Genomic DNA, 26194 nt, shown 5'->3' on the forward strand with positions numbered 1-26194 from the left:
TCAGAACATGAGGGGGAGGGGCCAGAACATGAGGGGGAGGGGCCAGAACATGAGGGGGAGGGTCAAGAACATTCGGATGCCAAATGCCATAAAACAACAACAACAACAACAACAACATGAGGGGGAGGGGCCAGAACATGAGGGGGAGGGGCAGAACATGAGGGGGAGGGGTCAGAACATGAGGGGGAGGGGCCAGAACATGAGGGGGAGGGGCCAGAACATGAGGGGGAGGGGCAGAACATGAGGGGGAGGGGTCAGAACATGAGGGGGAGGGGCCAGAACATGAGGGGGAGGGGCAGAACATGAGGGGGAGGGGTCAGAACATGAGGGGGAGGGGCCAGAACATGAGGGGGAGGGGCCAGAACATGAGGGGGAGGGGCAGAACATGAGGGGGAGGGGTCAGAACATGAGGGGGAGGGGCCAGAACATGAGGGGGAGGGGCAGAACATGAGGGGGAGGGGTCAGAACATGAGGGGGAGGGGCCAGAACATGAGGGGGAGGGGCAGAACATGAGGGGGAGGGGCCAGAACATGAGGGGGAGGGGCAGAACATGAGGGGGAGGGGCAGAACATGAGGGGGAGGGGTCAGAATATGAGGGGGAGGGGCCAGAACATGAGGGGGAGGGGCAGAACATGAGGGGGAGGGGTCAGAACATGAGGGGGAGGGGCAGAACATGAGGGGGAGGGGTCAGAACATGAGGGGGAGGGGCCAGAACATGAGGGGGAGGGGCCAGAACATGAGGGGGAGGGGCAGAACATGAGGGGGAGGGGTCAGAACATGAGGGGGAGGGGCCAGAACATGAGGGGGAGGGGCAGAACATGAGGGGGAGGGGTCAGAACATGAGGGGGAGGGGCCAGAACATTAGGGGGAGGGGCCAGAACATTCGGATGCCAACCGCCATAAAACAACAACAACAACAACAACAACAACATGAGGGGGAGGGGCCAGAACATGAGGGGGAGGGGCAGAACATGAGGGGGAGGGGTCAGAACATGAGGGGGAGGGGCCAGAACATGAGGGGGAGGGGCCAGAACATAAGGGGGAGGGGCAGAACATGAGGGGGAGGGGTCAGAACATGAGGGGGAGGGGCCAGAACATGAGGGGGAGGGGCAGAACATGAGGGGGAGGGGTCAGAACATGAGGGGGAGGGGCCAGAACATGAGGGGGAGGGGCCAGAACATGAGGGGGAGGGGCAGAACATGAGGGGGAGGGGTCAGAACATGAGGGGGAGGGGCCAGAACATGAGGGGGAGGGGCAGAACATGAGGGGGAGGGGTCAGAACATGAGGGGGAGGGGCCAGAACATGAGGGGGAGGGGCAGAACATGAGGGGGAGGGGTCAGAACATGAGGGGGAGGGGCAGAACATGAGGGGGAGGGGCAGAACATGAGGGGGAGGGGTCAGAACATGAGGGGGAGGGGCCAGAACATGAGGGGGAGGGGCAGAACATGAGGGGGAGGGGTCAGAACATGAGGGGGAGGGGCCAGAACATGAGAGGGAGGGGCCAGAACATTAGGGGGAGGGGCCAGTACATGAGGGGGAGGGGCCAGTACGAAAAAAATTCAGTCTTTTCAGCTTCAACCCATTTTGAGACGATCCCTAACAATGACAGTGTTTGACTTGTGGTGGAGGGTTTAAGACACTGCACATATGCCACGTGATAACTGCATGTCCCTCCCTTTTCTCTCCTCTCACTCTTCAAGCCACAAAAGACTTTAAACTAAACTTACTTGGGATCCTGAAGCACGTCTTGTGGCACTTCTGGTACGTGAGGAAGTTGTTGGCGTTTCCCTGGCAACCTCCGTAGTAGAAGCGCTCGCACCTCTGGGTCAGTGTGTTGTAGTAGAAGCGCAGGATGTCCCCCCGGCAGGGGCCCTCGTCCGCGGGCTGAAGACACACTGCAGCGGCTGCACAAGAGCACAACGTCTCAACACCAAGTTCTACACGGGACTGACGTGTCCTGCGCGTGCGGGAGCTGCGCGTGCGGGAGCTGCGCGTGCGGGAGCTGCGCGTGCGGGAGCTGCGCGTGCGGGAGCTGCGCGAGCAGCTTTAGGCTGCGTGTTTCAAAGTTCCAAAATGTCTTATGACCAGGGTTAGGGTTCTGGAATGCACTTGGAATGATAGAAAAGTTACAATGGGACGAAGCAAACACTAAACCGGTCTGGACCGGGACAAAGGACTGAAGTGAGTGATAAAGTGGACAGAACAGTTAAGACCTACCGTGGTCCCGCAGAGACAGCGTCCTTCCCCTCCCGCACAGGACACTCAAGGACACGAAGACTCCGACCCAGCGCTGCATGCTGAAGCGGGACGGGCTCGGGACCGGGACGGGCTCGGGATGAGCCGGGACTGCGCTGCTCTGGACATTAAGTGCGTCAGTGAGGCGGGGCCGTGTCTGTGAATCACCGACACGCTCCGCGCGCGGATTACCGTACAGCGCGTGACGTCACTAATGCGCGTAAATGTGTAAAAGAGAAATAATAATGATAATAATAGGATTTAATGAAGGAGGAGGAGCTCACGGCTCTGTGGGTCAAGGGTCACGACCACAGCCATGGGTGGGTCTAAGTCTGGGGCCCCGGGAGACCACGGGAGACCACAAGAGACCACCGGAGACCACGGGAGACCACAAGAGACCACCGGAGACCACGGGAGACCACAGGATACCACGGGAGACCACGGGAGACCACCGGAGACCACGGGAGACCACCGGAGACCACGGGATACCACAGGGGACCACGGGAGACCACAATAGACCACAGGAGACCACCAGAGACCACGGGAGACCACAATAGACCACAGGAGACCACCAGAGACCACGGGAGACCACAAGAGACCACCGGAGACCACGGGAGACCACAGGATACCACCAGAGACCACGGGAGACCACGGGAGACCACGGGAGACCACCGGAGACCACCGGAGACCACGGGAGACCACAAGAGACCACCGGAGACCACGTGAGACCACAGGATACCACCAGAGACCACGGGAGACCACAGGATACCACGGGAGACCACGGGAGACCACCGGAGACCACGGGAGACCACCGGAGACCACGTGAGACCACAGGATACCACGGGAGACCACGGGAGACCACAAGAGACCACCGGAGACCACGGGAGACCACAGGATACCACGGGAGACCACGGGAGACCACCGGAGACCACGGGAGACCACAAGAGACCACCGGAGACCACGGGAGACCACAGGATACCACGGGAGACCACGGGAGACCACCGGAGACCACGGGAGACCACCGGAGACCACGGGATACCACAGGGGACCACGGGAGACCACAGGGGACCACAGGAGACCACAGGGGACCACAGGAGACCACAGGATACCATGGGAGACCACGGGAGACCACAGGAGACGACGGGAGACCAAAGGGGACCACAGGATACCATGGGAGACCACGGGAGACCACAGGAGACGACGGGAGACCACAGGGGACCACGGGAGACCACAGGGGACCACAGGAGACCACAGGGGACCACGGGAGACCACAGGGGACCACGGGAGACCACAGGGGACCACAGGAGACCACAGGATACCATGGGAGACCACGGGAGACCACAGGAGACGACGGGAGACCACAGGGGACCACGGGAGACCACAGGGGACCACAGGAGACCACAGGGGACCACAGGAGACCACAGGATACCACGGGAGACCACGGGAGACCACAGGAGACGACGGGAGACCACAGGGGACCACGGGAGACCACAGGGGACCACAGGATACCATGGGAGACCACGGGAGACCACAGGAGACGACGGGAGACCACAGGGGACCACGGGAGACCACAGGGGACCACAGGAGACCACAGGGGACCACGGGAGACCACAGGGGACCACGGGAGACCACAGGGGACCACAGGAGACCACAGGATACCATGGGAGACCACGGGAGACCACAGGAGACGACGGGAGACCACAGGGGACCACGGGAGACCACAGGGGACCACAGGAGACCACAGAGGACCACGGGAGACCACAGGGGACCACAGGAGACCACGGGAGACCACAGGGGACCACGGGAGACCACAGGGGACCACAGGAGACCACAGGGGACCACGGGAGACCACAGGGGACCACGGGAGACCACAGGGGACCACAGGAGACCACAGGGGACCACGGGAGACCACCCGAACACTTACTAACCCAGATGGAGTTGATGTGACACACGCCTGAGCTGAAGAGGAGGCAAGTTTCTGTCCCTTTTTAAATGTGAAAATGCAAAAATTTGACCTGGTTTATGGTTTATTCTAACACTGAGCACATCTTCCTGTTTTTTAAATGATTTCAGCGACAATATTCAAACAAATGTATAAAGTATAAGAGACTAAAATACATTGACCCATGAGGTTTGTCTTTTTGTTGAAACTTTGGACCACGTTTCACTCCATAAATAAACTGGTGATTCACAGTGTGTATTATTTTTACAGTATTTCCTGTTGCTCCATATTTAACTTAATATCATTGTTCTGCTGCTGTTTTTATAGCCAGGATGCCCTTCCTGTCTCAGCCCGGGCCTGAGCCACAGAGTTACTTTGCTTGGAACCTTCCATCATAGGGCATTATTCATCTCATCTCTTGTGCATTTATTCATGATGTTTTTCTCATGATTGTTACAGTGAGTGGGCTTGTCTCTGACCTGCACCTTGACCTCATGTCCACAGCCTGTTTCCATGGAAAGAGATATATTTAATGTAATATAGAACATTCTATGAAAAGCAAGAGCAAAAGACGGTTGAGAATCTGAAGTCGTGATGTTGAGCTCCGTAAAGTTAAGACAATGAAACTGTCAAAATCACTTTATACATTTCATAATCCAACTGAAAGAATAATTGAGTGAAAGTGTAAGTAAAATAAAATAAAAAATAATGCAAATTGAGATGATTACACATGAACTTTGAGTAAATAACACTTTTACACAGCCAAGAGTCATTTTCATACATATTATTGAAGCAGATACTGAGGACCAAGAAATGACTCGAGAAATATATATATTTTTTTGTATTTGTGGAAACTACTGTTCAAGTGTAACTGTACGTAACATCTGAGCTCATACTTTAGTGTATAATGTCTTGAAAGCGTGAGTGGACTGGATGAGCTGTTGCTGATGCAGTTGTTTGGCTAATGCTGGTTCACCTTGACTTGACCTTGACACTAAACTGTGATTAGCTGCTGTTGTAGCGAGAGCGCCGCCTGTGGCTGTGTGCGCCCGGCTGGTGGTCATAGAGCCACGCCCACGCCACACCCCACACGCCACACCCCACACGCCACACGCCCACTCACTCCACAGCAGGAGGTCCTCAGAACATCAGACTCTTTTCTGCTGCTCTCAATGAAAGCTGGAAGTTGCTGAGCACAAACATTTGGAGCTTGTTCTAATCAGATTATGGGATTACAATAGTTTATATAGAGGTCAGTCCAACGGGTCAGCAAAGACACCACAGCCTGTGTTTGGTCAACAGCCGTGAGTACCACATTGTCTATTCCTCTGTCTCTGCTCCTGCTCCTCTTCTGCTCCTTCTCCTCTGCTTCTCTGCTCCTCCTCTGCTCCTTTTCTGTCTCTGCGCTTCCTTCTCTGCTCCTCCTCCTCCGCTCCTCTGGCTCTGCTCCTTTTCTGTCTCTGCTCCTCCTTCTTTGCTCCTCTGGCTCGGCTCCTCCTCCTCCTCTCCTCCTCCTCCTCTGCTCTTCCTTCTTTGCTCCTCTGGCTCTGCTCCTCCTCCTCCTCCTCCTCCTCCGCTCTTCTGGTTCTGCTCCTGATCGACTCTTTGTTTCAGAAAATGCCTGTGATAAACGTGGACGACCTCACGGACAAGGATAAAGCTGTGATGGAGGTAACGCAGCTGAAGACAGAGGTGAAGCTGGAGAGGTGGAAGGTCAGTGAGGACTCGACAGTGGCGAGTATAGTACATGGAGATGGTAGTGACCCTCAGTATTGATCCTCTACACTGTTGTTGTGCCCCTGGTCAGGACACTGACCAGCGAACTGAAGTTAGAACAAAGTGAAGTGTTAGCAATTCATGGCTAAATATTGTGCATTATTTGTATTATTATTGGACTTTAAGCATGCTCTTGATTGTGGCATCCTGGGAAAGCTGTAAGACCAGACGGTGTCTCCCCTTCCATCCTGAGACATTGGGCAGAGGAGGTGTCTCCCGTCTCACAGACATTTTTAACACCTCCTGGAGTCATGCCATGTCCCAGCTTCAAGTCATCCAACATTGTCCCTGTCCCCAAGAAGCCCCAGATCACTGGACGTAATGACAACAGACCTGTGGCGCTGACATCTGTTTTGCGCCTGTCTTGCCCCATCTCATTTCCTTCTCCTCCCTCCTTCTGGACCCCCTGCTGGACCCTCTGCTGGACCCCCTGCTGGACCCCTGCTGGACCCCCTGCTGGACCCCCTGCTGGACCCCCTGCTGGACCCCCTGCAGTTCGCCTAAAGAGCTAACTAGGCTGTGCACTCCACTTCACCCTGAAGCATCTGGACTCCCCGGAAACCTACACCAGGATCCTGTTTGTGGACTTCAGCTCTATATTCAACACCACCTCCTGCTCTGCTCCAGGACAAGCTCTCCCAGCTCAACGTGCCTGACTCCACCTGCAGGGGGAGCACTGACTCCACCTGCAGGGGGAGCACTGACTCCACCTGCAGGGGGATCACTGACTTCCTGGTGGATCGGAGGCAGTGTTTGCAGCTGGGGAAGAATGTCTCAGAATTCCAGCACGGGAGCTCCACAGGGCTGTGTACTTTCTCCCCTGCTCTTCTCCCTGTACACAAACTGCCGCACATCCAGCGATGACTCCGTAATACTGACAACGCCACCCTCATCAGGCTCATCTTGGACGAGGATGAGTCTGTCTACAGGAAGGAAGTGGATCGGCTGGTGTCCAGGTGAATTGGTAACGACCTGGAGCTCAACGTCCAGAAGACAGTGGAGATGATCGTGGGCTTCAGGAAAGTCACAACCATACAGACCCCCTCCTGAAGGATTCCCCCATCACCACCGTGAACTCCTTCCGCTCCCTCTTCAGCACCATCACTCAAGACCTCAAGTGGAAGCCCACCATCAGCTCCCTTATCAAGAAGGCCCAGCAGAGGATGTACTTTCTGCGGCAGCGAGACTACTCGCCGTTGAGAAGGTGATCGGCTGCAGGACCTGTTCATCTCCTGAACTTGGGAATGAGCAGGTTTTTGACCCTTCTCACCCTGGACTCTGGGTATTTGAGCAACTCCCGTCAGGCAGGAGGCTACGGTCCATCCGGACCAGAACCTGCGGCCACAAGGAACGTTTCTTTCCCTCTGCCCTTGGACTGATGAACACCTCATTGCACCTTAATAATAAGGATAATGTTTATTAAAGGTTACAGCTTTGTAAACTTTGAGTCCTGTCTTTGAGCCGTATTTAGCTCTGATTAAGAGTTCTCCTTCACTGCTCTCTCTCTGAACGTTCTCCTTCACTGCTCTCTCTGAACGTTCTCCTTCACTGCTCTCTCTGAACGTTCTCCATCACTGCTCTCGCTCTGAACGTTCTCCTTCACTGCTCTCTCTCTGAACGTTCTCCTTCACTGCTCTCTCTCTGAACGTTCTCCTTCACTGCTCTCTCTCTGAACGTTCTCCTTCACTGCTCTCGCTCTGAACGTTCTCCTTCACTGCTCTCGCTCTGAACGTTCTCCTTCACTGCTCTCTCTGAACGTTCTCCTTCACTGCTCTCGCTCTGAACGTTCTCCTTCACTGCTCTCGCTCTGAACGTTCTCCTTCACTGCTCTCGCTCTGAACGTTCTCCTTCTCTGCTCTCTCTCTGAACGTTCTCCTTCACTGCTCTCTCTGAACGTTCTCCTTCTCTGCTCTCTCTCTGAACGTTCTCCTTCACTGCTCTCTCTCTGAACGTTCTCCTTCACTACTCTCTCTCTGAACGTTCTCCTTCACTGCTCTCGCTCTGAACGTTCTCCTTCACTGCTCTCTCTGAACGTTCTCCTTCACTGCTCTCGCTCTGAACGTTCTCCTTCACTGCTCTCGCTCTGAACGTTCTCCTTCACTGCTCTCGCTCTGAACGTTCTCCTTCTCTGCTCTCTCTCTGAACGTTCTCCTTCACTGCTCTCGCTCTGAACGTTCTCCTTCACTGCTCTCTCTCTGAACGTTCTCCTTACCTACTCTCTCTGAACGTTCTCCTTCACTGCTCTCGCTCTGAACGTTCTCCTTCTCTGCTCTCTCGCTCTGAACGTTCTCCTTCACTGCTCTCTCTCTGAACGTTCTCCTTCTCTGCTCTCTCTCTGAACGTTCTCCTTCTCTGCTCTCTCGCTCTGAACGTTCTCCTTCACTGCTCTCTCTCTGAACGTTCTCCTTCACTGCTCTCGCTCTGAACGTTCTCCTTCACTGCTCTCTCTGAACGTTCTCCTTCACTGCTCTCGCTCTGAACGTTCTCCTTCACTGCTCTCGCTCTGAACGTTCTCCTTCACTGCTCTCTCGCTCTGAACGTTCTCCTTCTCTGCTCTCTCGCTCTGAACGTTCTCCTTCACTGCTCTCTCTCTGAACGTTCTCCTTCTCTGCTCTCTCTCTGAACGTTCTCCTTCACTGCTCTCGCTCTGAACGTTCTCCTTCACTGCTCTCTCTCTGAACGTTCTCCTTCACTGCTCTCTCTGAACGTTCTCCTTCACTGCTCTCGCTCTGAACGTTCTCCTTCACTGCTCTCTCTCTGAACGTTCTCCTTCACTGCTCTCGCTCTGAACGTTCTCCTTCACTGCTCTCGCTCTGAACGTTCTCCATCACTGCTCTCTCGCTCTGAACGTTCTCCTTCACTGCTCTCGCTCTGAACGTTCTCCTTCACTGCTCTCTCTCTGAACGTTCTCCTTCACTGCTCTCGCTCTGAACGTTCTCCTTCACTGCTCTCGCTCTGAACGTTCTCCTTCACTGCTCTCTCTGAACGTTCTCCTTCACTGCTCTCGCTCTGAACGTTCTCCTTCACTGCTCTCTCTCTGAACGTTCTCCTTCACTGCTCTCTCTCTGAACGTTCTCCTTCACTGCTCTCTCTGAACGTTCTCCATCACTGCTCTCTCGCTCTGAACGTTCTCCTTCACTGCTCTCGCTCTGAACGTTCTCCTTCACTGCTCTCTCTCTGAACGTTCTCCTTCACTGCTCTCGCTCTGAACGTTCTCCTTCACTGCTCTCGCTCTGAACGTTCTCCTTCACTGCTCTCTCTGAACGTTCTCCTTCACTGCTCTCGCTCTGAACGTTCTCCTTCACTGCTCTCTCTCTGAACGTTCTCCTTCACTGCTCTCTCTCTGAACGTTCTCCTTCACTGCTCTCGCTCTGAACGTTCTCCTTCACTGCTCTCGCTCTGAACGTTCTCCTTCACTGCTCTCTCTGAACGTTCTCCTTCACTGCTCTCGCTCTGAACGTTCTCCTTCACTGCTCTCTCTGAACGTTCTCCTTCTCTGCTCTCTCGCTCTGAACGTTCTCCTTCACTGCTCTCGCTCTGAACGTTCTCCTTCACTGCTCTCTCTCTGAACGTTCTCCTTCACTGCTCTCTCTGAACGTTCTCCTTCTCTTCTCTCTCAGACGTCCAAATGCTGTGAGGAGATCCGTGACTACATTCAGGCCCTGGTGGACGAGGACACGCTGGTGAAAGGGATCTCAGAGGATAAGAACCCGTTCAAGGAGAAGGGCGGCTGCGTCATCTGCTGAATATCACTGTGTACTATGTGAATTATAAACAGCTTTACACAAATGTTTATGAACTCAATTGTACATGAATATGTAACGTATTTGAAAGACCATGGCCACCAGGAGGAGCTAAAGAGTGTGTCGATGTTCTCCTCATGAGCAGAGATGCTGGAAATTACATGATTAAATGACAATGTTGTGTAACGTCTCCATCTTTCAGCACGGCTCCTCGGACAGTTCATCTTCAGAATTGTGTTTGCATAAGAAGGCTTTTCTCCTTTGGATGAGAATATGCCACGACCTACAGAGAGTTAGTTCCAGCTTTTATTTTATTTAACAATATTGTTATGCAAAACCTTTAATATTGCTTCCATTACTAAGCATTTTTCCACATTTAACCAAATTTAAAGGGAGGAGTATTATTATTTAATACTCCTCCCTTTAAATATGTCGCTGTGTTCCAGATTTGAGGTACACGTGTTTAAATCAAATATAGTTTTTATTAAGAACAATTGTATGGATGATTTATTCTCAATTACAAAAACATTGGACCTAATGGACAAGTTGTTGCAGAATTCGCCTCACATGAGTCTTTCATTGCGTTGGGTGTTCAGACCTCTCTCTCTGTTTGAATGCTCATATATATTGGTCTTGCATGATCTCACACAAGGCATTTGTGCTGATCTAAAGCATGTTTCCAATAACAGATTAATCACAGATGGGCTTTTTCACTTCATCCAGCCCTAAACACATTGCACCCCTCAACGTTTTTGTGAATAAGCTCGCAAAACCACAGCCGTGCGTGAACGCAAAGACGACAACAGAAAATGACACTGGTTCTGTGTGTGTCTATGAAAAAGCAGATCCAATGTCTCTCGTGCGTTAACACACTTGCAACAGATCCTGGTCTTTCAAATAAAACGACATATTTTGTTGTTTTGTTTGATCACAAATTATGTCAAATGAAGTTGTTCAGATTCCAGACTTGCTCAATGCAATTTGTAGCATAGATCCAGGTAAAAACTTATTTTCTGATGATAACAGCCACTGATGCTGGTCAAAAACGTCTACTCGTAGTTTCACGACGTGGTTAGTACATTGCTGCCCCCTACCTGCAAGGCGGTTAAACACCACCAACATCTAGGGATTGTTTCCTTATGGAGTTTAAGAGTTAGGTTTTAGTGTTCATGACACAATCCATCCATCTTCTTCAGCTTATCCGCTTGTCGCGGGGGCAGCAGCCTCAGCAGGGACTCCCAGACTACCTCCTCCCCAGACACTTCCTCCAACTCTTCTAGGGGGATCCCGAGGCGTTCCCAGGCCAGCCGAGAAACATAGTCCCTCCAGCGTGTCCTGGGTCTTCCACTGGGCCTCCTCCAGGTGGGACATGCCCAAAGGTCCGGGTTTGATGGAGCCATCAGGACAACGTTGTCTGCAAACAGCAGAGATGGAATCCTGTGGTCCCCAAACCGGATACCCTCCGACCCCTGACCACACCCTCTGACCCCTGACTGCGCCTAGAAATTCTGTCCATAAAAACTATGAACAGAACCGGTGACAAAGCGCAGCCCTGAGGAGTCCCTCACTGGGAACAGGTCTGACTTACTGCAGTGAACACAGCTCCTGCTCCGGTCATACAGGGACCGGACAGCCCTGAGCAAAGGGCCCCGGACCCCGTACTCCCGGAACACCCCCCAAAGGACACCCCGAGGGACACGATCGAAAGCCTTCTCCAGATCCACAAAGCACATGTGGACTGGTTGGGCAAACTCCCATGAACCCTCGAGCACCCGATGGAGGGTATAGAGCTGGTCCAGTGTTCCACGAACTGGACGAAAACCACTCTGCTCCTCCTGAATCCGAGGTTCGACTATCGGTCGGATTCTCCTCTCCAGTACCCTGGAATAGACCTTACCCGGGAGGCTGAGGAGTGTGATCCCTCTGTAGTTGGAACACACCCTCCGGTCCCCCTTCTTGAACAGAGGGACCACCACCCCGGTCTGCCGGTCCAGAGGCACTGTCCCCGAACGCCACGTGATGTTGCAGAGACGTGTCAACCAAGACAGTCCTACAACATCCAGATACTTTAGGTACTCAGGGCGGATCTCATCCACCCCCGGAGCCACCGAGGAGTTTGCGAACAACCTCAGTGACTTCATCTTGGGTGATGGATGAGTCAGCCCCTGAGTCCCCGGTCTCTACTTCCTCTTCGGAAGACGTGATGGTGGGATTAAGGAGGTCCTCAAAGTATTCCTTCCACCGTCCGACCACATCCGCAGTCGAGATCAGCAGGTCTCCACCCGCACCGTAAACGGTGTTGGTGAGGCACCCCCTCCTGAGGCGCCAGACGGTTTGCCAGAATTTCTTTGGGGCCCACCGATAGTCCTCCTCCATGGCCTCCCCGAACTCCTCCCAGGCCCGGGTTTTTGACTCTGCGGCTGTCGCCCGCCTGGCATGTCGATACCTGTCGATGACCTCAGGAGACCTACAAGCCAGAGTGGCCTGATAGGCCTCCTTCTTCAGTCTGACGGCATCCCTTACATCCGGTGTCCACCACCGGGTTCGGGGGTTGCCGCCGCGACAGGCACCGGAGACCTTGCGACCACAACTCCGAGCAGCCGCATCGACAATGGAGGCGGCGAACATGGTCCACTCGGACTCAATGTCCCGGAGGTGCGAGTTTAACAGAGGGCTCCGCAAGACGTTCCCAACAGACCCTCACAATATGCTTGGGGTCTGCCAAGTCTGTCCGGCTTCTTCCTCTGCCAGCGGATCCAACTCACCACCAGGTGGTGCTCTATAACTCTGCCCCGCTCTTCACCCGAGCGTCCAAGACACGCGGCCGGAGGTCAGAGGTCAGATGAGAACAAAGTCGATCATTGACCTCCGGCCTGTGTCCTGGTGCCACGTGACCTGATGGACCTTCTGCTTGAACATGATGGACAATCCGTGGCTAGCACAGAAGTCCAATAACTGAACACCGCTCAGGTTCAGTTCAGGGAAACCGTTCTTCCCAATCACCCCTCTCCAGGTGTCACTGTCATTGCCAACATGGGCGTTGAAGTCCCCCAGTAGAACGGAGGCCCGGTGCACTGTCCAGTTCTCCTCCCAGGGACTCCAAGAAGGCCGGGTACTCTGCACTGCTGTTCAGCCCGTAGGCCGAACAGCAGTGAGAGACCTTTCCCCCACCCGAATGTGTAGGGAATAACTGGGGTGAACCCCAACACGTGGCGGCTGAGCTGAGGGGCTGTAAGCCCACACCAGCCCCGCCCACACCAGCCCCGCCTCTCCCCGCGGGCAACACCAGAGAAGTGGAGCGTCCAGCCCCTCTCGAGGAGCTGGTTCCAGAGCCCAAACTTCATGACACAATATTCTCCCATAAAAATATGACATAACCCTACTCAATGTTTAGTTATTCCATCTCTCGGACAGCTTCTTCCCTCAATGAGATTCCGGTCTTCTCTAGAAACATCATTTATGTTGAGGAACATTTTAGCTGCACTCAGAACCATGTACATCCGCTCAGAATCCCCTTTGATGCTAAATGTTCAATTTAGCACAGCTGAAATGAAGGAAAGAAAATTATTTAAAAGAGTTTTAGTGTCATTAAATAGATAAATATTTAGATTTCCTGTCATTAAATAGATAAATATGAATAATTAGTCGTTAACAGGCGGAGACAAAAAGGCTGTTGCACTGATTAAAAGATGAACCCGTCCACTTCACATCACAGGCTTATGTGTTTTTTTAAGATGTTGTTTGAGGTTATTGCGTTGCAGGAGAAGAACTCGCTTGACATTACTTCTGTATTTTAAAATATTTTTATTCACAGAAACAGCATCAATACAACAGACAAGGCGACATTTGACTGAGAGCTCCTTTGTGATCAAATCTGGAGTCAGCCGATCCTAATTTTACACAAGTTTATATAGATAGTCCCAGCCTCTTCAGAAAAGGCAGATCCCCCATTTGACCTCTTTTAGTGCTTACCAGCACTTCAAGCAGTAAAACAGTAAAGCAGCAAACAGGGTAAAACAGGGTTAAACTCGAAGTCTTATGACCAGCGAGTATGAGAGCGAAAAACCTACTAAACATTCTAAACACCTTCTTGTTTTTCCTGTTTTTGCTAAGTTGGCAAAAATGATCTCGTGGCCCCAATCGATTGTTGTCTTAAACGATCGGCTTCCACCCTTTGGCTCTCCTCGGTCACGTCCCCTTGATCCCTTGATGACCTAAATAACCTCCATTCCTTCATTAATGGCAACATTGAATTTAGAAGAAAATATTACGTTATCATCCATTTGACTGAATCTACAATCGCTACAGCGTGAGGACATCCATGTTACCGCACGAGTAAAACATCCAAACATGAGTATCACATCACTCTTTTCAATTTACTTCTTGCACACTCTGAACCTTCTCTCACAACCTTTCACCACTGGTATGTTGTCTTCAGAGATGTTGATATGTCCAAGCCTTCTCCTCTGATATTCTCAATGTCCACTCCAGTTATCGTCCATGTCCATTGTCCCTTGAACAGCACTTCAGCGGCGTCCTCGGAACAAAAATAACTGACCAGTATTACACATAATATATAAAGGTAACAAATAATGTGTTCATAAAAACGACCGAATTAGTAAAATAAATCATGAAATGTCTAATGACAAAAACAAAAACAAACGAATAATAAATGAGAAATGTACATAACTCCTCCCCACTTACATAACTCCTCCCCCTTAACATTTTAAGAAAAACATCAACATAAATTAGGACTCTTTGTGAGTTAAGGTAAATAACTATCAACTAATTCTAAAGCTATTCCCATTTCAGTTGTTGATGTAATAGTCAATGTTCTTGCTATTATAGTCGACAACTTCATATTCAGTGTAATCCCCTTCTCTGCTGCCTCCCTCTTAACTGTCGTAACCTTCTCTCCTTTGCAGACATTGGCTCTGACACTGAGCCGCTCACCCTCAGAGTCACTTTGCACATTTTGTACACGTCTATCCAAACGTTTTTACCCGGCACAAATGTATAATTTGGATTATAATATCTACAAGTCCCCTTGATCTTCACGTGTAACATTTCTCATTTCTAATGCACCAAAAGTTCCAAAGTCACAGCTACTTTTTCCCCCACAGTCACTTCAAGTTTAGTGACTGTATCTCTCTGGTTTCCAGACGGCTCTGTCATATGTAGACAATTTATTATCAAAACGCCACCGTATATATTTAACATATGCTTGCATCTCGTCCTCTATTAGCTCTAAACTATGGCCCTTCCCACTAGTGCGCGGAGTTGGCAGGTGTCTTCCCGTCACCAACTCATGTAGTGTCATTCCCAAGTTGAACGACCATCAAAACCAGCTGAAGCTGCTTCCACCCAGTTCAAACCTGTTTGTTGGCAAATTTTAACTCTGCAATTTTCCAAAACGCTATTCATTTTCTCACATATCCGTTGTGGCTGTGGTCTGCACACTGATCCAAATCTCTGATTAATTCCCAATTTCTGCTAAATCAATCTATCAGTTTTATCCAGTTTTATAAATTTTTTCAGGTTTATTCAACAAACTCTTTGTCTTTGCTTTTTTCCAATTTTCCTGAAAAGATTCTGTCTGGTTAACCCCGCCTACGACTTCTCCACACAAAAACATGACAACAGATTGTGTATTTCTTCTTACATTGTTTTTCACACATCTGCCTATGACATGGTATTATATCTACAAGAAACCCATTTAAAAGACTTGAACTAGAACCGGTTATGATAAACTTTACTACTCCTCATAAAGGAAACATAAGAGGGGCGTGGCAATATTGAGCTCAAGCAAAATAGCCTTTATACGCGAAACAATAAAGAACAATTGTGCTGGTTAAAGGAACTATAAATTATAAGCTATGTTTATTTGATAAATGTACATGTTCCACCAGGAAGCGACCTCACTTTCGTTACTATAGTAATAGATTTGCCTGCAAACCACTCTGAGCAAACCCTTGTCTGTGGCGGTGACTGGAACTTACATGTTCAGCCGACATTAGATGTTTCAAACTCACAAGTACTTTACCAAGTACTGGTAAAATGATAAATAATACATTTCTCAAACTAATTGATAATATCGGGTTTATTGATATCTGGAGAGAGGTTAATCCTAGAGTCCGCCAGTATACACACTTCTCTAGTCCACAAAAATATACTAGAATAGACTTTCCTTTTTTTACTTTTTTAAATTTTGAACAAAGATAGGTAAAAATGTACAGAGGTGGACATAGGTACAATAGATTTAAGAGATGATGCTCCTATTTACATCACTGTAGAGTTGGAACAAAAACAAACTCTAGAAATACTAGGAAAACTAGCGTTAGTTATAGATTTTGTTATTTCCTTCAAGCATAGTAGGGGATTCTTACTAGTACAAGTACTGTAAGGTTATTCATGTCCTCCCACTTCTGAAAGAGGGCGGGGCATTCAAGGTTGATATCGATTAAAGAATTGTTCAAGATTTCAAACATGACACACTGCATAAGTGTGGGTATGTTTGATATCATATTTTAAGAGTAAATTGGGGCACCAGCCGTATATTCGGCATTTAACAATTCTATAATCAAATATCTAAATTCATTAATTTATTAAAAATTAATGTTGCTTGTTAATCTGAAGGTTTTTGTGAATGTAAAAGTGACATTGACCCATTCTCTGGAAATGCATGAACACTCTGGAACTTCATGATGTAACTCTAGATGATACTCCAGATGAAACTGAGTTTGTCTTATTTCTCTCCCTGACTACCCCTGGAGGTTGGGTTTTGGCGCCATTGTTCAACCAATCAGCACGCACGCTGAGTCAGAGCTTGATAAGGGAAGAAGATCTGGAGTAATGCAGCCATTGTTTAGCTTTAACATTGGGCCACATAGTTACAAAGGTCAAATGATTCACAAGACAAGTTATAAAACAGTTAAATGAACATGCAGAACACAATAACATTATGTACAGTAAAGTCACTTGTGGACAAAGTCTGTAACCAGATGATCGTTTAGTAAAACCGCACAGACTTTTTAGCGTTTTATCTTTGGTCTTGGAGAGAAAATGACTTTGAGTTCATTTTAATCCAAAAGAAGTCATTCAATGGAAAAAGTTCTTTCCAACGTTCAAAGTGTATCTGCTCCCGCATTGACCATAAACCTCCACGTGGGGGTTGTACGTGGTACCACCTTAGCCCGCATTCCTGTCACCATGGCAACATCCAGAGGTCATCTGAAGGTCGCTACACATAAATGACCAATATTAACCTGTGTGGGTTTTATATTTCTGCCTGTTACAGGACCTGCACACGGCGCAGCGTGGACACTAGTGATGCGCAGGTTGGGTTTTGACCCACAGGTCGGGTTGGGTTTTGACCCACAGGTCAGGTTGGGTTTTGACCCACAGGTCGGATTGGGTTTTGACCCACAGGTCGGGTTGGGCCGGGATAAAAAATTCTCGTGTCATTACGGGTCAGGTTTGGATGGGTTACATTTTTCTCAAACGTCCGTGCTCCGCCAGTGTCGTTGTATTTTGCTTGTATTTTTTAGATAAAGAAACAACGCTCTGGGGCTGTATTTCAATATATTATTTTATTTATTTATTTTATATTTTAAATGTTGGGAAAATGGGGAAATCAAACATTGATATTGCTCCATTGCTTGTACATGAGGCCATGAGGAACATCCCTCTCACAGGAGGTGCTTTTGAATGCCACACTTATCAGTCATTGGTTCAAACACTATGACCATATATGGACTGGCATTATCTCAATCCAGCCTCAAGCGGCCAAGTCCAGCCTCTTCACGCCAGCCTCAAGGTCGGCAAGGTGGCAAGAGAGCGCCCTGGCCCCGCCCCCGGATACAAACTGAACATTTAAACACATTTCTATTTTACCGGCGACCCCCCTTTTCTCCTCCATAAAGAAAGACCTTGAAAAATGGAACCTTATCCCACACTTGAGTCTAAGTCGAAGAATAATATAAAATTAAAGCCGCAATGATGGTTCTCGCCTTCCCGCACGACCGCCTTCCCGCCGACCGCCTTTTGATCGCGATTGCCCCGACACTGCATTCTCTTAGACTTTATTCTTTAAACCCCTTCCTCCCTGTACCTCCGTCACCTAGCAACAGAGACCCGCCGGCCGCCGCTAATGCTGATGCTAAGGCTAATGCTAAGACCACAGCACGAGAGGAAATGTTCCATCGGAATAAAAGAGGAAGAGGAAGTGAAGGCATTCATTGCGCCTCTGCTGGCCAATTGTGAAAATACACAATATCTGCAATGCACTTTTTTCATGGCGTCTGGAGGAGAATATAAACCATGAGTTTCAAACAAACCAGACAATGTTGAGTTTTTCACACAATGTGTAGGGGGCGCTATAGAGTAAATTTGTTACATGGTATTCATTATTTCCAATCAGACATAAAAACACATTAGTGAGTGAAATATGAGCTCCGTACATCATTTCCATTAGACGTGACTTGTCCTTGAAAAAACAGGAAATTAAGCCTTTTTTGAGGGCGTGTTACGCAGAGACCGTAAAGAATATCAACATTCTTTTGAACATTTATCTCATGTGTCTAGGCCAAAGATTAAGAGTTTCATGTTTTTTCTTTGTTGAACTAGTCGTCACTGTTACGACAGGCGTTCTCACAACCTCCATTTTATTGGAGTTCGGGCCGAGCCGATCGCGTCTATGTCCCATGTGTGACCTATGACCCCATGTGTGACCTATGTCCCATGTGTGACCTATGACTCCATGTGTGACCTATGTCCCATGTGTGACCTATGACCCCATGTGGGACCTATGACCCCATGTGTGACCTATGTCCCATGTGGGACCTATGACCCCATGTGTGACCTATGTCCCATGTGTGACCTATGTCCCCATGTGTGACCTATGTCCCATGTGTGACCTATGACCCCATGTGGGACCTATGACCCCATGTGTGACCTATGTCCCATGTGTGACCTATGACCCCATGTGTGACCTATGTCCCATGTGTGACCTATGACCCCATGTGTGACCTATGACCCCATGTGGGACCTATGACCCCATGTGTGACTTATGTCCCATGTGTGACCTATGACTCCATGTGTGACCTATGACCCATGTGTGACCTATGACCCCATGTGTGACCTATGTCCCATGTGTGACCTATGACTCCATGTGTGACCTATGACTCTATGTGTGACCTATGACCCCATGTGTGACCTATGACTCCATGTGTGACCTATGACCCCATGTGTGACCTATGACCCCATGTGTGACCTATGACATCATGTGTGACCTATGTCCCATGTGTGACATTCATCAATGTTCAGGGTCAAAAATGCCCGAGTTGTGGCAAAATGACCATGAAAAAAGAAGAAGAAGAAGAAGAAGAAGAAGAAGAAGAAGAAAAAACCTGGCAAGAACAAAGTCTCGTTCAAGCCAATGAATGTCTTGCCCTGATGTGTCTATTTATTCCAGACAATTTCCATACCCAACCCGCTGTTTGAAGAATGGATTAAAACAAGATTAAAGGTGGTATGGACGATTTTTTTCAGCAAATTTTTTATCATATTTCCTCGTGGTGTGGATAAATAATTTGTCCTGCCACGTATCAATCATAAAACACACCTACCGCTCACCTGCAGCCGCGTCAGGCTCGTCCCCACGTTTCCGCGTGCCTAAGCGCATGGATCTATCATAATATAGTTCCCTCAGTGTACGGGGCAAAATGAAGACGGAGAAAGACAGTTGGAGCTGACGCAGAAGTGGACAGAAATCTACGGGAGACGAGAGATGCGATGCGCTCCGTTGCGCTAATAAACAAACGCACGTGTGTGTTATATCAGTCCGCACGGGGGAGTGGCATGCGCACTTCCGCCTGCGTTCTCAAATCGCCGAAAAATCGTCCATACCGCCTTTAAGGTTTGTATGGCAGGGTAAAAAAACATTTGTACGATTCAGGACCCTAAAGTTACCAAAGGAAGAAAGGGGGTTGGGGCCTGCTGTACTGGTGTGACCCGGAGTATGAGGCACAATGTAAAGTATTGAGTGTGATTTTGAAGCAGAACTTAATAAGTATTTACACATAAGAAGTTATTATGATCAATAAATAAAGCATTCATTTTCCACCACTAGTTCCCGTTAGGGGTCGGAGGTGACTGTAGCCTATCCCAGTGACCCGCTCATAAACAAACAAAGCTTGATTAAGACATAACAATCAGAACTCTCAAGGGGAATAATAACTAAAGTATATAAATGCATTAATGACCCGGACAACCAATATACAAAATACATTAGAATGAAATGGGAAAAAGAGGGTCATTTTGATTTGATGGACGAGGAGTTGGAAAGTGTTTGTATTTCACAAAGAAGAACCACAAGATCTCCTTCTGTTGGAAGATGTTGTTGTTGTTGTTGTTGTTTTATGGCGGTTGGCATCCGAGTGTTGCATTACCGCCAGACTTTATTCCTCAGACGTTTCGTAGTCCTTAGACTCTGTCGTAGTCCGTAAAAGTACTCCTCCCATTGCTTTGGTGTTACAAAGCCCATGAGGTCATGATATGTCTTTGTGACTAGAATAGTTGTTGTTGTGTCAGAGACCAACCGGCTTTATTCCAGGGAGACTCTTCTTCATCTTCCTCTCCCTCTTTGACGTTCGGTGCTTTGGAAGTACAAAGCCCATGAGGTCATGGGACGTCTTTGTTGTTTTACAAAGCCCATGAGGTCATGGGACGTCTTTGTCGTTTTATCCTTTAGAAGTCCTTCTTCCATCACTTTGGTGTTTCTAGGCCCATGATGTCAAAGCGCGTTAGAACATCCTCTTGCTCCTCATCCTCGGCTCAGTCTCCAACACCCCCCACCTCTATAAACGTTTACCCAGCCCTGTGCTACATAAGTAAGCAACCACAGCCTGACACAAACCCTGTGACTGAATCGCCAGAACGTTCCGCAGATTGAACTCCCGCCCATTATTCCGAAACCACAAGGCCAACCCGGCCCTTTCTCTATCATAAGCCTCACAGCAAACCAGTCTCTGGCACCCGACAGTGACCACACAGACCGGTCGGGTGTTTACCTATCCTACTCAGTGACCAATTGAGTCCAGTATGGCCAATCCTCATGCGGGCGAAGGCCCTTTCCTTCCACGCGTTCCTGCCCATAGACCCGCAAGGACCCACACTACCCTGTACGTGATAGAGATGCCGTCCAGTAACACAGTGGCTCCAAAATTCCTGCCAAAGGCCGACCACATGACTCTTGATAACGGGCTTGATTTCAGATTTGCTTAACTCAACCGCCACATCAATTGATGGCCGCCTAAGGGAACGTTTAGCCAGTGCATCAGCCATTTCGTTACCATCCACCCCCACATGCGCAGGGACCCAAAAGAAGGAAACCCTCACATCCTTCCTGGACAGGGAGAGCATCAGACAGAAGATGCCATTCAACACATCCTGTCTGCAATCCGATTTCCCAGATTTAATGCTTTGCAATGCAGAAAGGCTGTCAGAGGCCACCACAATGCCGCAACACTGCAAAGCAGATTCCGCCCATTCCAATGCCAACCGTATCGCTATGAGTTCCGACGTGAAAACAGAAAGGCGATCTGTCAACCTCTTCTTGACCGCCAGCCCCAGGTCAGGCACAAAATAAGCGGCGCCAGTACGCCCACTCTCAGGATCCCTAGACCCGTCGGTATAAATAAACACATCACCTGAGTGCTTATCGATGAGCGCTTGAACGGCAAACTGCGGTGCCCTCCCAGCGACTCCTCTAAGCTTGCCATGCAAGCTAACATCAACAGGAGCCGGGACAAACTTCCACGGAGCTATAGCAGACAAAGCCACCGACGGGCTCACACGCAGATCACCAACCCCCGCAAGCCGCGCCTTCGCATTTCCTACCTGGCTAAAAACCATACTGCTAGCCTCACTCTGCCCCCCATCAACCCTGAGAAAGTCCCTCACCGGGTGAGAGCTCGTATGACCTTGCACATTCACCCAGTAAGCCAACAGAAGTTCTAGCCACCGGAGCCGTAACGGCAATTCCCCCAACTCAACCTGCAGCGCCGAGACAGGGGAGGTCCTAAAAGCCCTACAGCAGATGCGCAAGGCCTGGGCTTGCTCCACATCAAGTTTCTTTAAGTTAGTCTCAGCCGCAGACATGTAGGCTATACAGCCATAATCAATAGCCGCCCTCATGACGGCCCGATAAATACCCAGGAGCGACCTTCTGCTGGCCCCCCAGTCCTGGCCGGATAGACAACGAAGCAAGTTATTCACCCTTTTGCATTTACCACTGACCTCATCAATGTGCTGACGCCAACTAAGCCTCTCGTCAAAGGTGACCCCCAAGAACCTCACCTCCCTGACCTGTTCGAGCACCTGCCCATGCAGTCGAAGGGAGACATCCCTATGCCCATTGAAGAAACAGATCACTTGAGACTTCCGTACGGACAGTTTAAACCCCCACTTCAGGGTCCACTGCTCCACCTGCTGTATTGCCCTTTGCAGTTTCGCCTCGTAAAACCGGAGATTCCTCCCTCTCACCCATAGAGCGCCATCGTCAGCATAAAGGCTCCTCCCAACAGACCCATCCACGTCGTCAAAGATGTCCTTAATCATAACATTGAACAAGATAGGGCTGCACACACTCCCCTGCGGGATCCCATTCTCCACCCCATAGACCCCAGAGTAAGCAGCGCCCACTCTGGTTTGGATACGCCGGCCAGACAGAAAGCTCCGGACCCAGTTAAACAGTTTACCCTTCACACCACACTTCCGCAGCTTAATGAGGAGCCCATCCTTCCAAACCATATCGTACGCCTTCTCCACATCGAAGAGCACCGCAATAACCTTTTCTTTCTGAGCCCTGGCCAGCTGGATATCAGATTCCAAACACAACACGGAATCCATGGTGTTCCTGCCCCTACGGAAACCACTCTGGTGCGCGGGAAGCAAACCCTGACTCTCCAAGAAGTAATCCAACCGCTCGGTAACCATGCGCTCCATCGTTTTCCCGAGCTGCGACGTCAAGGCAATCGGCCTATAACTTGAAGGGTCAGACGCTGGCCTACCCGGCTTCAGAACCGGCACCACCGTAGACTGTTTCCACGCAGATGGAACACAACCCAACACGGTTGAAAAGACCCAGGACTAGCCCAAGCGTGTCATCAGTCAAATGAGAGAGCATGTCATAGCACACCTCATCTTTACCCGGGGCTGTCTGTTTCGCCTTAGAAAGTGCTCTCCTTAGCTCAAACAAACTAAACGGAAGGTCAAGGTCATCTTGAGTCGAAGGCTGGTGCCCAATCAGCTCAGAATTCTGGGCCAGAGTACTCTCCCTGTAGTGCCTTTCTGCAGGTGAGAGATTGTCAGAGCTGTGCACCGACACAAAGGTGCTGGCCAACAGTTCAGCTTTGTCAACGTCGCTGACTGCTTCAACACCAATCAGTATTAGGACCGGGGTCCCATGACGGCGCTCAACCCCATGCATCCGCTTAATCATCCCCCAAACATCCCTGAGACGCGTTTCTCTCCCAATTTTGGAACAATACCGCCTCCAATAGGCACTCTTGGCCGTTCTTACAGTTTTCCGCACAACAGCGCGGGCCCTCTTGTAGTCAATGAGGGCACCCTCAGTGTGGGTAACCCTTAGCCGGCGAAACGCCGCATTTCTCGCCCTAACAGCATGACCACATGCTTCATTCCACCACGGCACCCGCTTCCTATGTCCACTACCACCACTCTTAGGAATCGTGCCTACCGCTGACTGCGTGATGAGCGAGACAATTGCACTATTGAGATCATCCACCTGAGTCAATCCTCCTTCCTGCAGAACCCTAGAACCATCATCAGCTTTCCTCAGGAAAGCCCCCCAGTTCGCCCTTGCCAACTGCCACCTCTGGATCCTCGTCCCCCTGACCACACAGCTCCCAAAGCCAATCTCGGTGCGGACTAGATAGTGATCGCTACCAAAAGAAAGATTACCAAGAACCTCCCAACTACAAACACCAGCTAACTCCTTGGACACAAGCGTAAGATCTATTGCACTTTCTGTACCGGTCCCCATATTATAGCGGGTCCCACTCCCATCATTCAGACAAACCAACTCCCTTTGATTGATAAAACCCTCTACCACCTGCCCATACCTATCGGTACCACTACCGCCCCACAAAGCGCTATGCGCATTAAAATCCCCACACCACACGGCCTTTCCCCGAACATCCTTACCGATACTATGTAAGGACTCTAACGTTAACTCACCACACGGATTATAAAGGTTAACCACAGTAACAGCTTCACCACCCAGCCAGACCCTCACCGCCAGAGCCTCCGGCGCTTTACTCACACTGACAACAACGTAATTTAGGTCATCTCGGACAAACACAGCCACACCTCCGCCTCTACACTGCTCCCTATCATTCCTAACACACACATACCCTTGTATCCCAAAACCCCACCTAGGTCGTAACCAAGTCTCCTGCACGCACATAACGTGAGGCTTGTTCAACAAGGTAGAGACAAAATGCTTAAATTCCTGGCCATTAGCAAGAAGACTACGCGCATTCCATTGCAAGACAACCACCGCCATTATGAGCCCCCGGAACCTGACGGCGCATCGGGAGCCCCCCCACTCCCACTGCCAGAATGGGGCAGGGTGCCTTCCCGCAGCGCATCCTCTATCTCCGTCCACTCGGGACCCCCAGCTCCAAAATACTTCCCTGCAGCCTTAGCGATGATCTTAGTCTTTTCGGATCTCTTCTTGGTTTGACCAGTACAGTTAATCACTTCCACCATAAAGAGGAAGAAATCTTTCCTCTTCACAACCAGTACATCCTCCGCACCCACAGGGCCTCTGCCCGTGGAAGCCACACTCACAGGCATCCCAGTGGGGACCTCCCCCTGGCCGCGGGCAACGCTGCCCCCTCCCCTGTCGCCTAGGACACCAGCAGCACTGGCAGCCCCCACTGCATCCACCGTCACCTGACTACCAGACACCTTCTTGACCGCATCCGCGTAGGATATGCCTTGAGAGGCTCTAACTTTTTGCACCTCAGCAGCCCTCTTGCTGAACACGCATCCCCCGTAGGCAGAGCTATGCTCTCCCCCACAGTTACAGCACTTGAGTTTTGCTCCGTCGTCACACTTCCCATACTCGTGGTCTCCTGCACATTTACCACACTTCTGCTTCCCTCTACAGACCGCTGCAATATGCCCAAAGCGCTGGCACTTGAAGCAACGCAGGGGCGGCAGAACATATGGGCGTACGCCATACCGCATGTACCCAACGCACACCACACGAGGCAGGATCCCACCTTCAAATCTAATCATTATCGACAGGCTGTCACACCTTACCCCATCCCGGGTCATCTTCAACCGCCTATCATCCACCACCTTAGCTCCAGTCAAATTCTCCTTTATGTCATCCACAGATGTCGTCGTAGGGACGCCTACGATAACTCCCCTGACCGTGCCTCTTACAGCATCAGACACAAGAATGTCCTTCCCCCCAGACACTTAGCTTCAATCGCCTTCCTTTGCTGAGCCACGTCCTTGCACACGACCAGCAGCGAGCCATCCCTAAGGACACTCGCATGCTTGACCACTCCCACAGCTACAGTCAGGCTCCTTGTCAACGCCATCGGATCCCACCCCTTAAAGGACGCATTATCCTGCGCGAGCTTTATGAACACCTTACACTGTGAACTCACATCCCCGATATCTGCAACCCCCCCGCCCTGCTCCTCACCGAGAGAGCCCTCCATAGACGAGCAAGAAGACGCCCTACGCTGCACAGAATCAGTGGCTCCAGGGGAGTCCTCCCCGCTGTTCATATCGTCACCGACCAGGTCACGCCTCCTCTTCCTCTTCCCCGTCATACGGACCGAGGCGCTCCTCTATGTTGCCGCAATATCCAAACAACGCTCAATAATCCACCGTCAGCGATGTTGTTATTGGCAGAGGCCCACCCGTCGTTGATGTGTAATCCATCCAAGTTGTGTTGTTGTTGTTGTTGTTGTTGTTTTATGGCGGTTGGCATCCAAGTGTTGCATTACCGCCAGACTTTATTCCTCAGACTTTGTCGTAGTTGTTGTTGTTGTTGTTGTTGTTGTTTTATGGCGGTTGGCATCCAAGTGTTGCATTACCGCCAGACTTTATTCCTCAGACTTTGTCGTAGTCCTCAGACTCTGTCGTAGTCCGTAAAAGTACTCCTTCCATTGCTTTGGTGTTACAAAGCCCATGAGGTCATGATATGTCTTTGTGACTAAAATAGTTGTTGTTGTTTCAGAGACCAACCGGCTTTATTCCAGGGAGACTCTTCTTCATCTTCCTCTCCTTCTTTGACGTTCGGTGCTTCCACCATACAGCTTTATTCTTTAGGCTTCATTCTATAGGCTTTAATATGTCCACTGATGTCGCCGCTTGGTAGCCGTGCGTCTACGAGACTGGGCGAGGACAGGAGACCACCCCCACCCACATCTCGTCACTCTGATCACTCTG

At 50.1% G+C, this 26194-nt stretch overlaps 2 protein-coding genes across 2 annotated transcripts in view; one reads left to right on the plus strand and one right to left on the minus strand.

Moving 5' to 3' along the window:
* tfpi2 (tissue factor pathway inhibitor 2) overlaps positions 1-2339 on the minus strand; it is a 37871-nt gene extending 35532 nt beyond the window's left edge. The window contains exons 1-2 of the mRNA XM_072447298.1: positions 2219-2339; positions 1729-1905 (exon numbers count right to left, since the gene is read on the minus strand). Coding sequence (XP_072303399.1) covers positions 1729-1905; positions 2219-2297 — 256 coding nt within the window. The 5' untranslated portion in view covers positions 2298-2339. The remainder of the gene's footprint in view (positions 1-1728; positions 1906-2218) is intronic.
* Positions 2340-5742: 3403 nt separating this feature from the next.
* On the plus strand, positions 5743-9743 carry gngt1 (guanine nucleotide binding protein (G protein), gamma transducing activity polypeptide 1). Its single transcript, XM_072447300.1, has 2 exons — positions 5743-5891; positions 9575-9743. Exons 1-2 carry the CDS (start codon positions 5796-5798, stop codon positions 9698-9700), a joined length of 222 nt encoding a protein of 73 aa, XP_072303401.1. The 5' UTR covers positions 5743-5795; the 3' UTR covers positions 9701-9743.
* Positions 9744-26194: the final 16451 nt, after the last annotated feature.

This window comes from Eucyclogobius newberryi, unplaced genomic scaffold, assembly GCF_026437365.1.
Source record: "Eucyclogobius newberryi isolate DKJ021-1_F unplaced genomic scaffold, fEucNew1.0.hap1 SCAF_16, whole genome shotgun sequence".
NCBI classification, from domain to species: domain Eukaryota; kingdom Metazoa; phylum Chordata; class Actinopteri; order Gobiiformes; family Gobiidae; genus Eucyclogobius; species Eucyclogobius newberryi.

What these genes read in the sequence shown, in the direction of transcription:
- gngt1 (XM_072447300.1), top strand. Translation starts at nt 5,796, where the DNA reads ATGCCTGTGATAAACGTGGACGACCTCACGGACAAGGATAAAGCTGTG. An exon ending in TGAAGCTGGAGAGGTGGAAG is followed by an intron (nt 5,892 to 9,574) that starts GTCAGTGAGGAC and finishes CTTCTCTCTCAG; the next exon opens with ACGTCCAAATGCTGTGAGGA.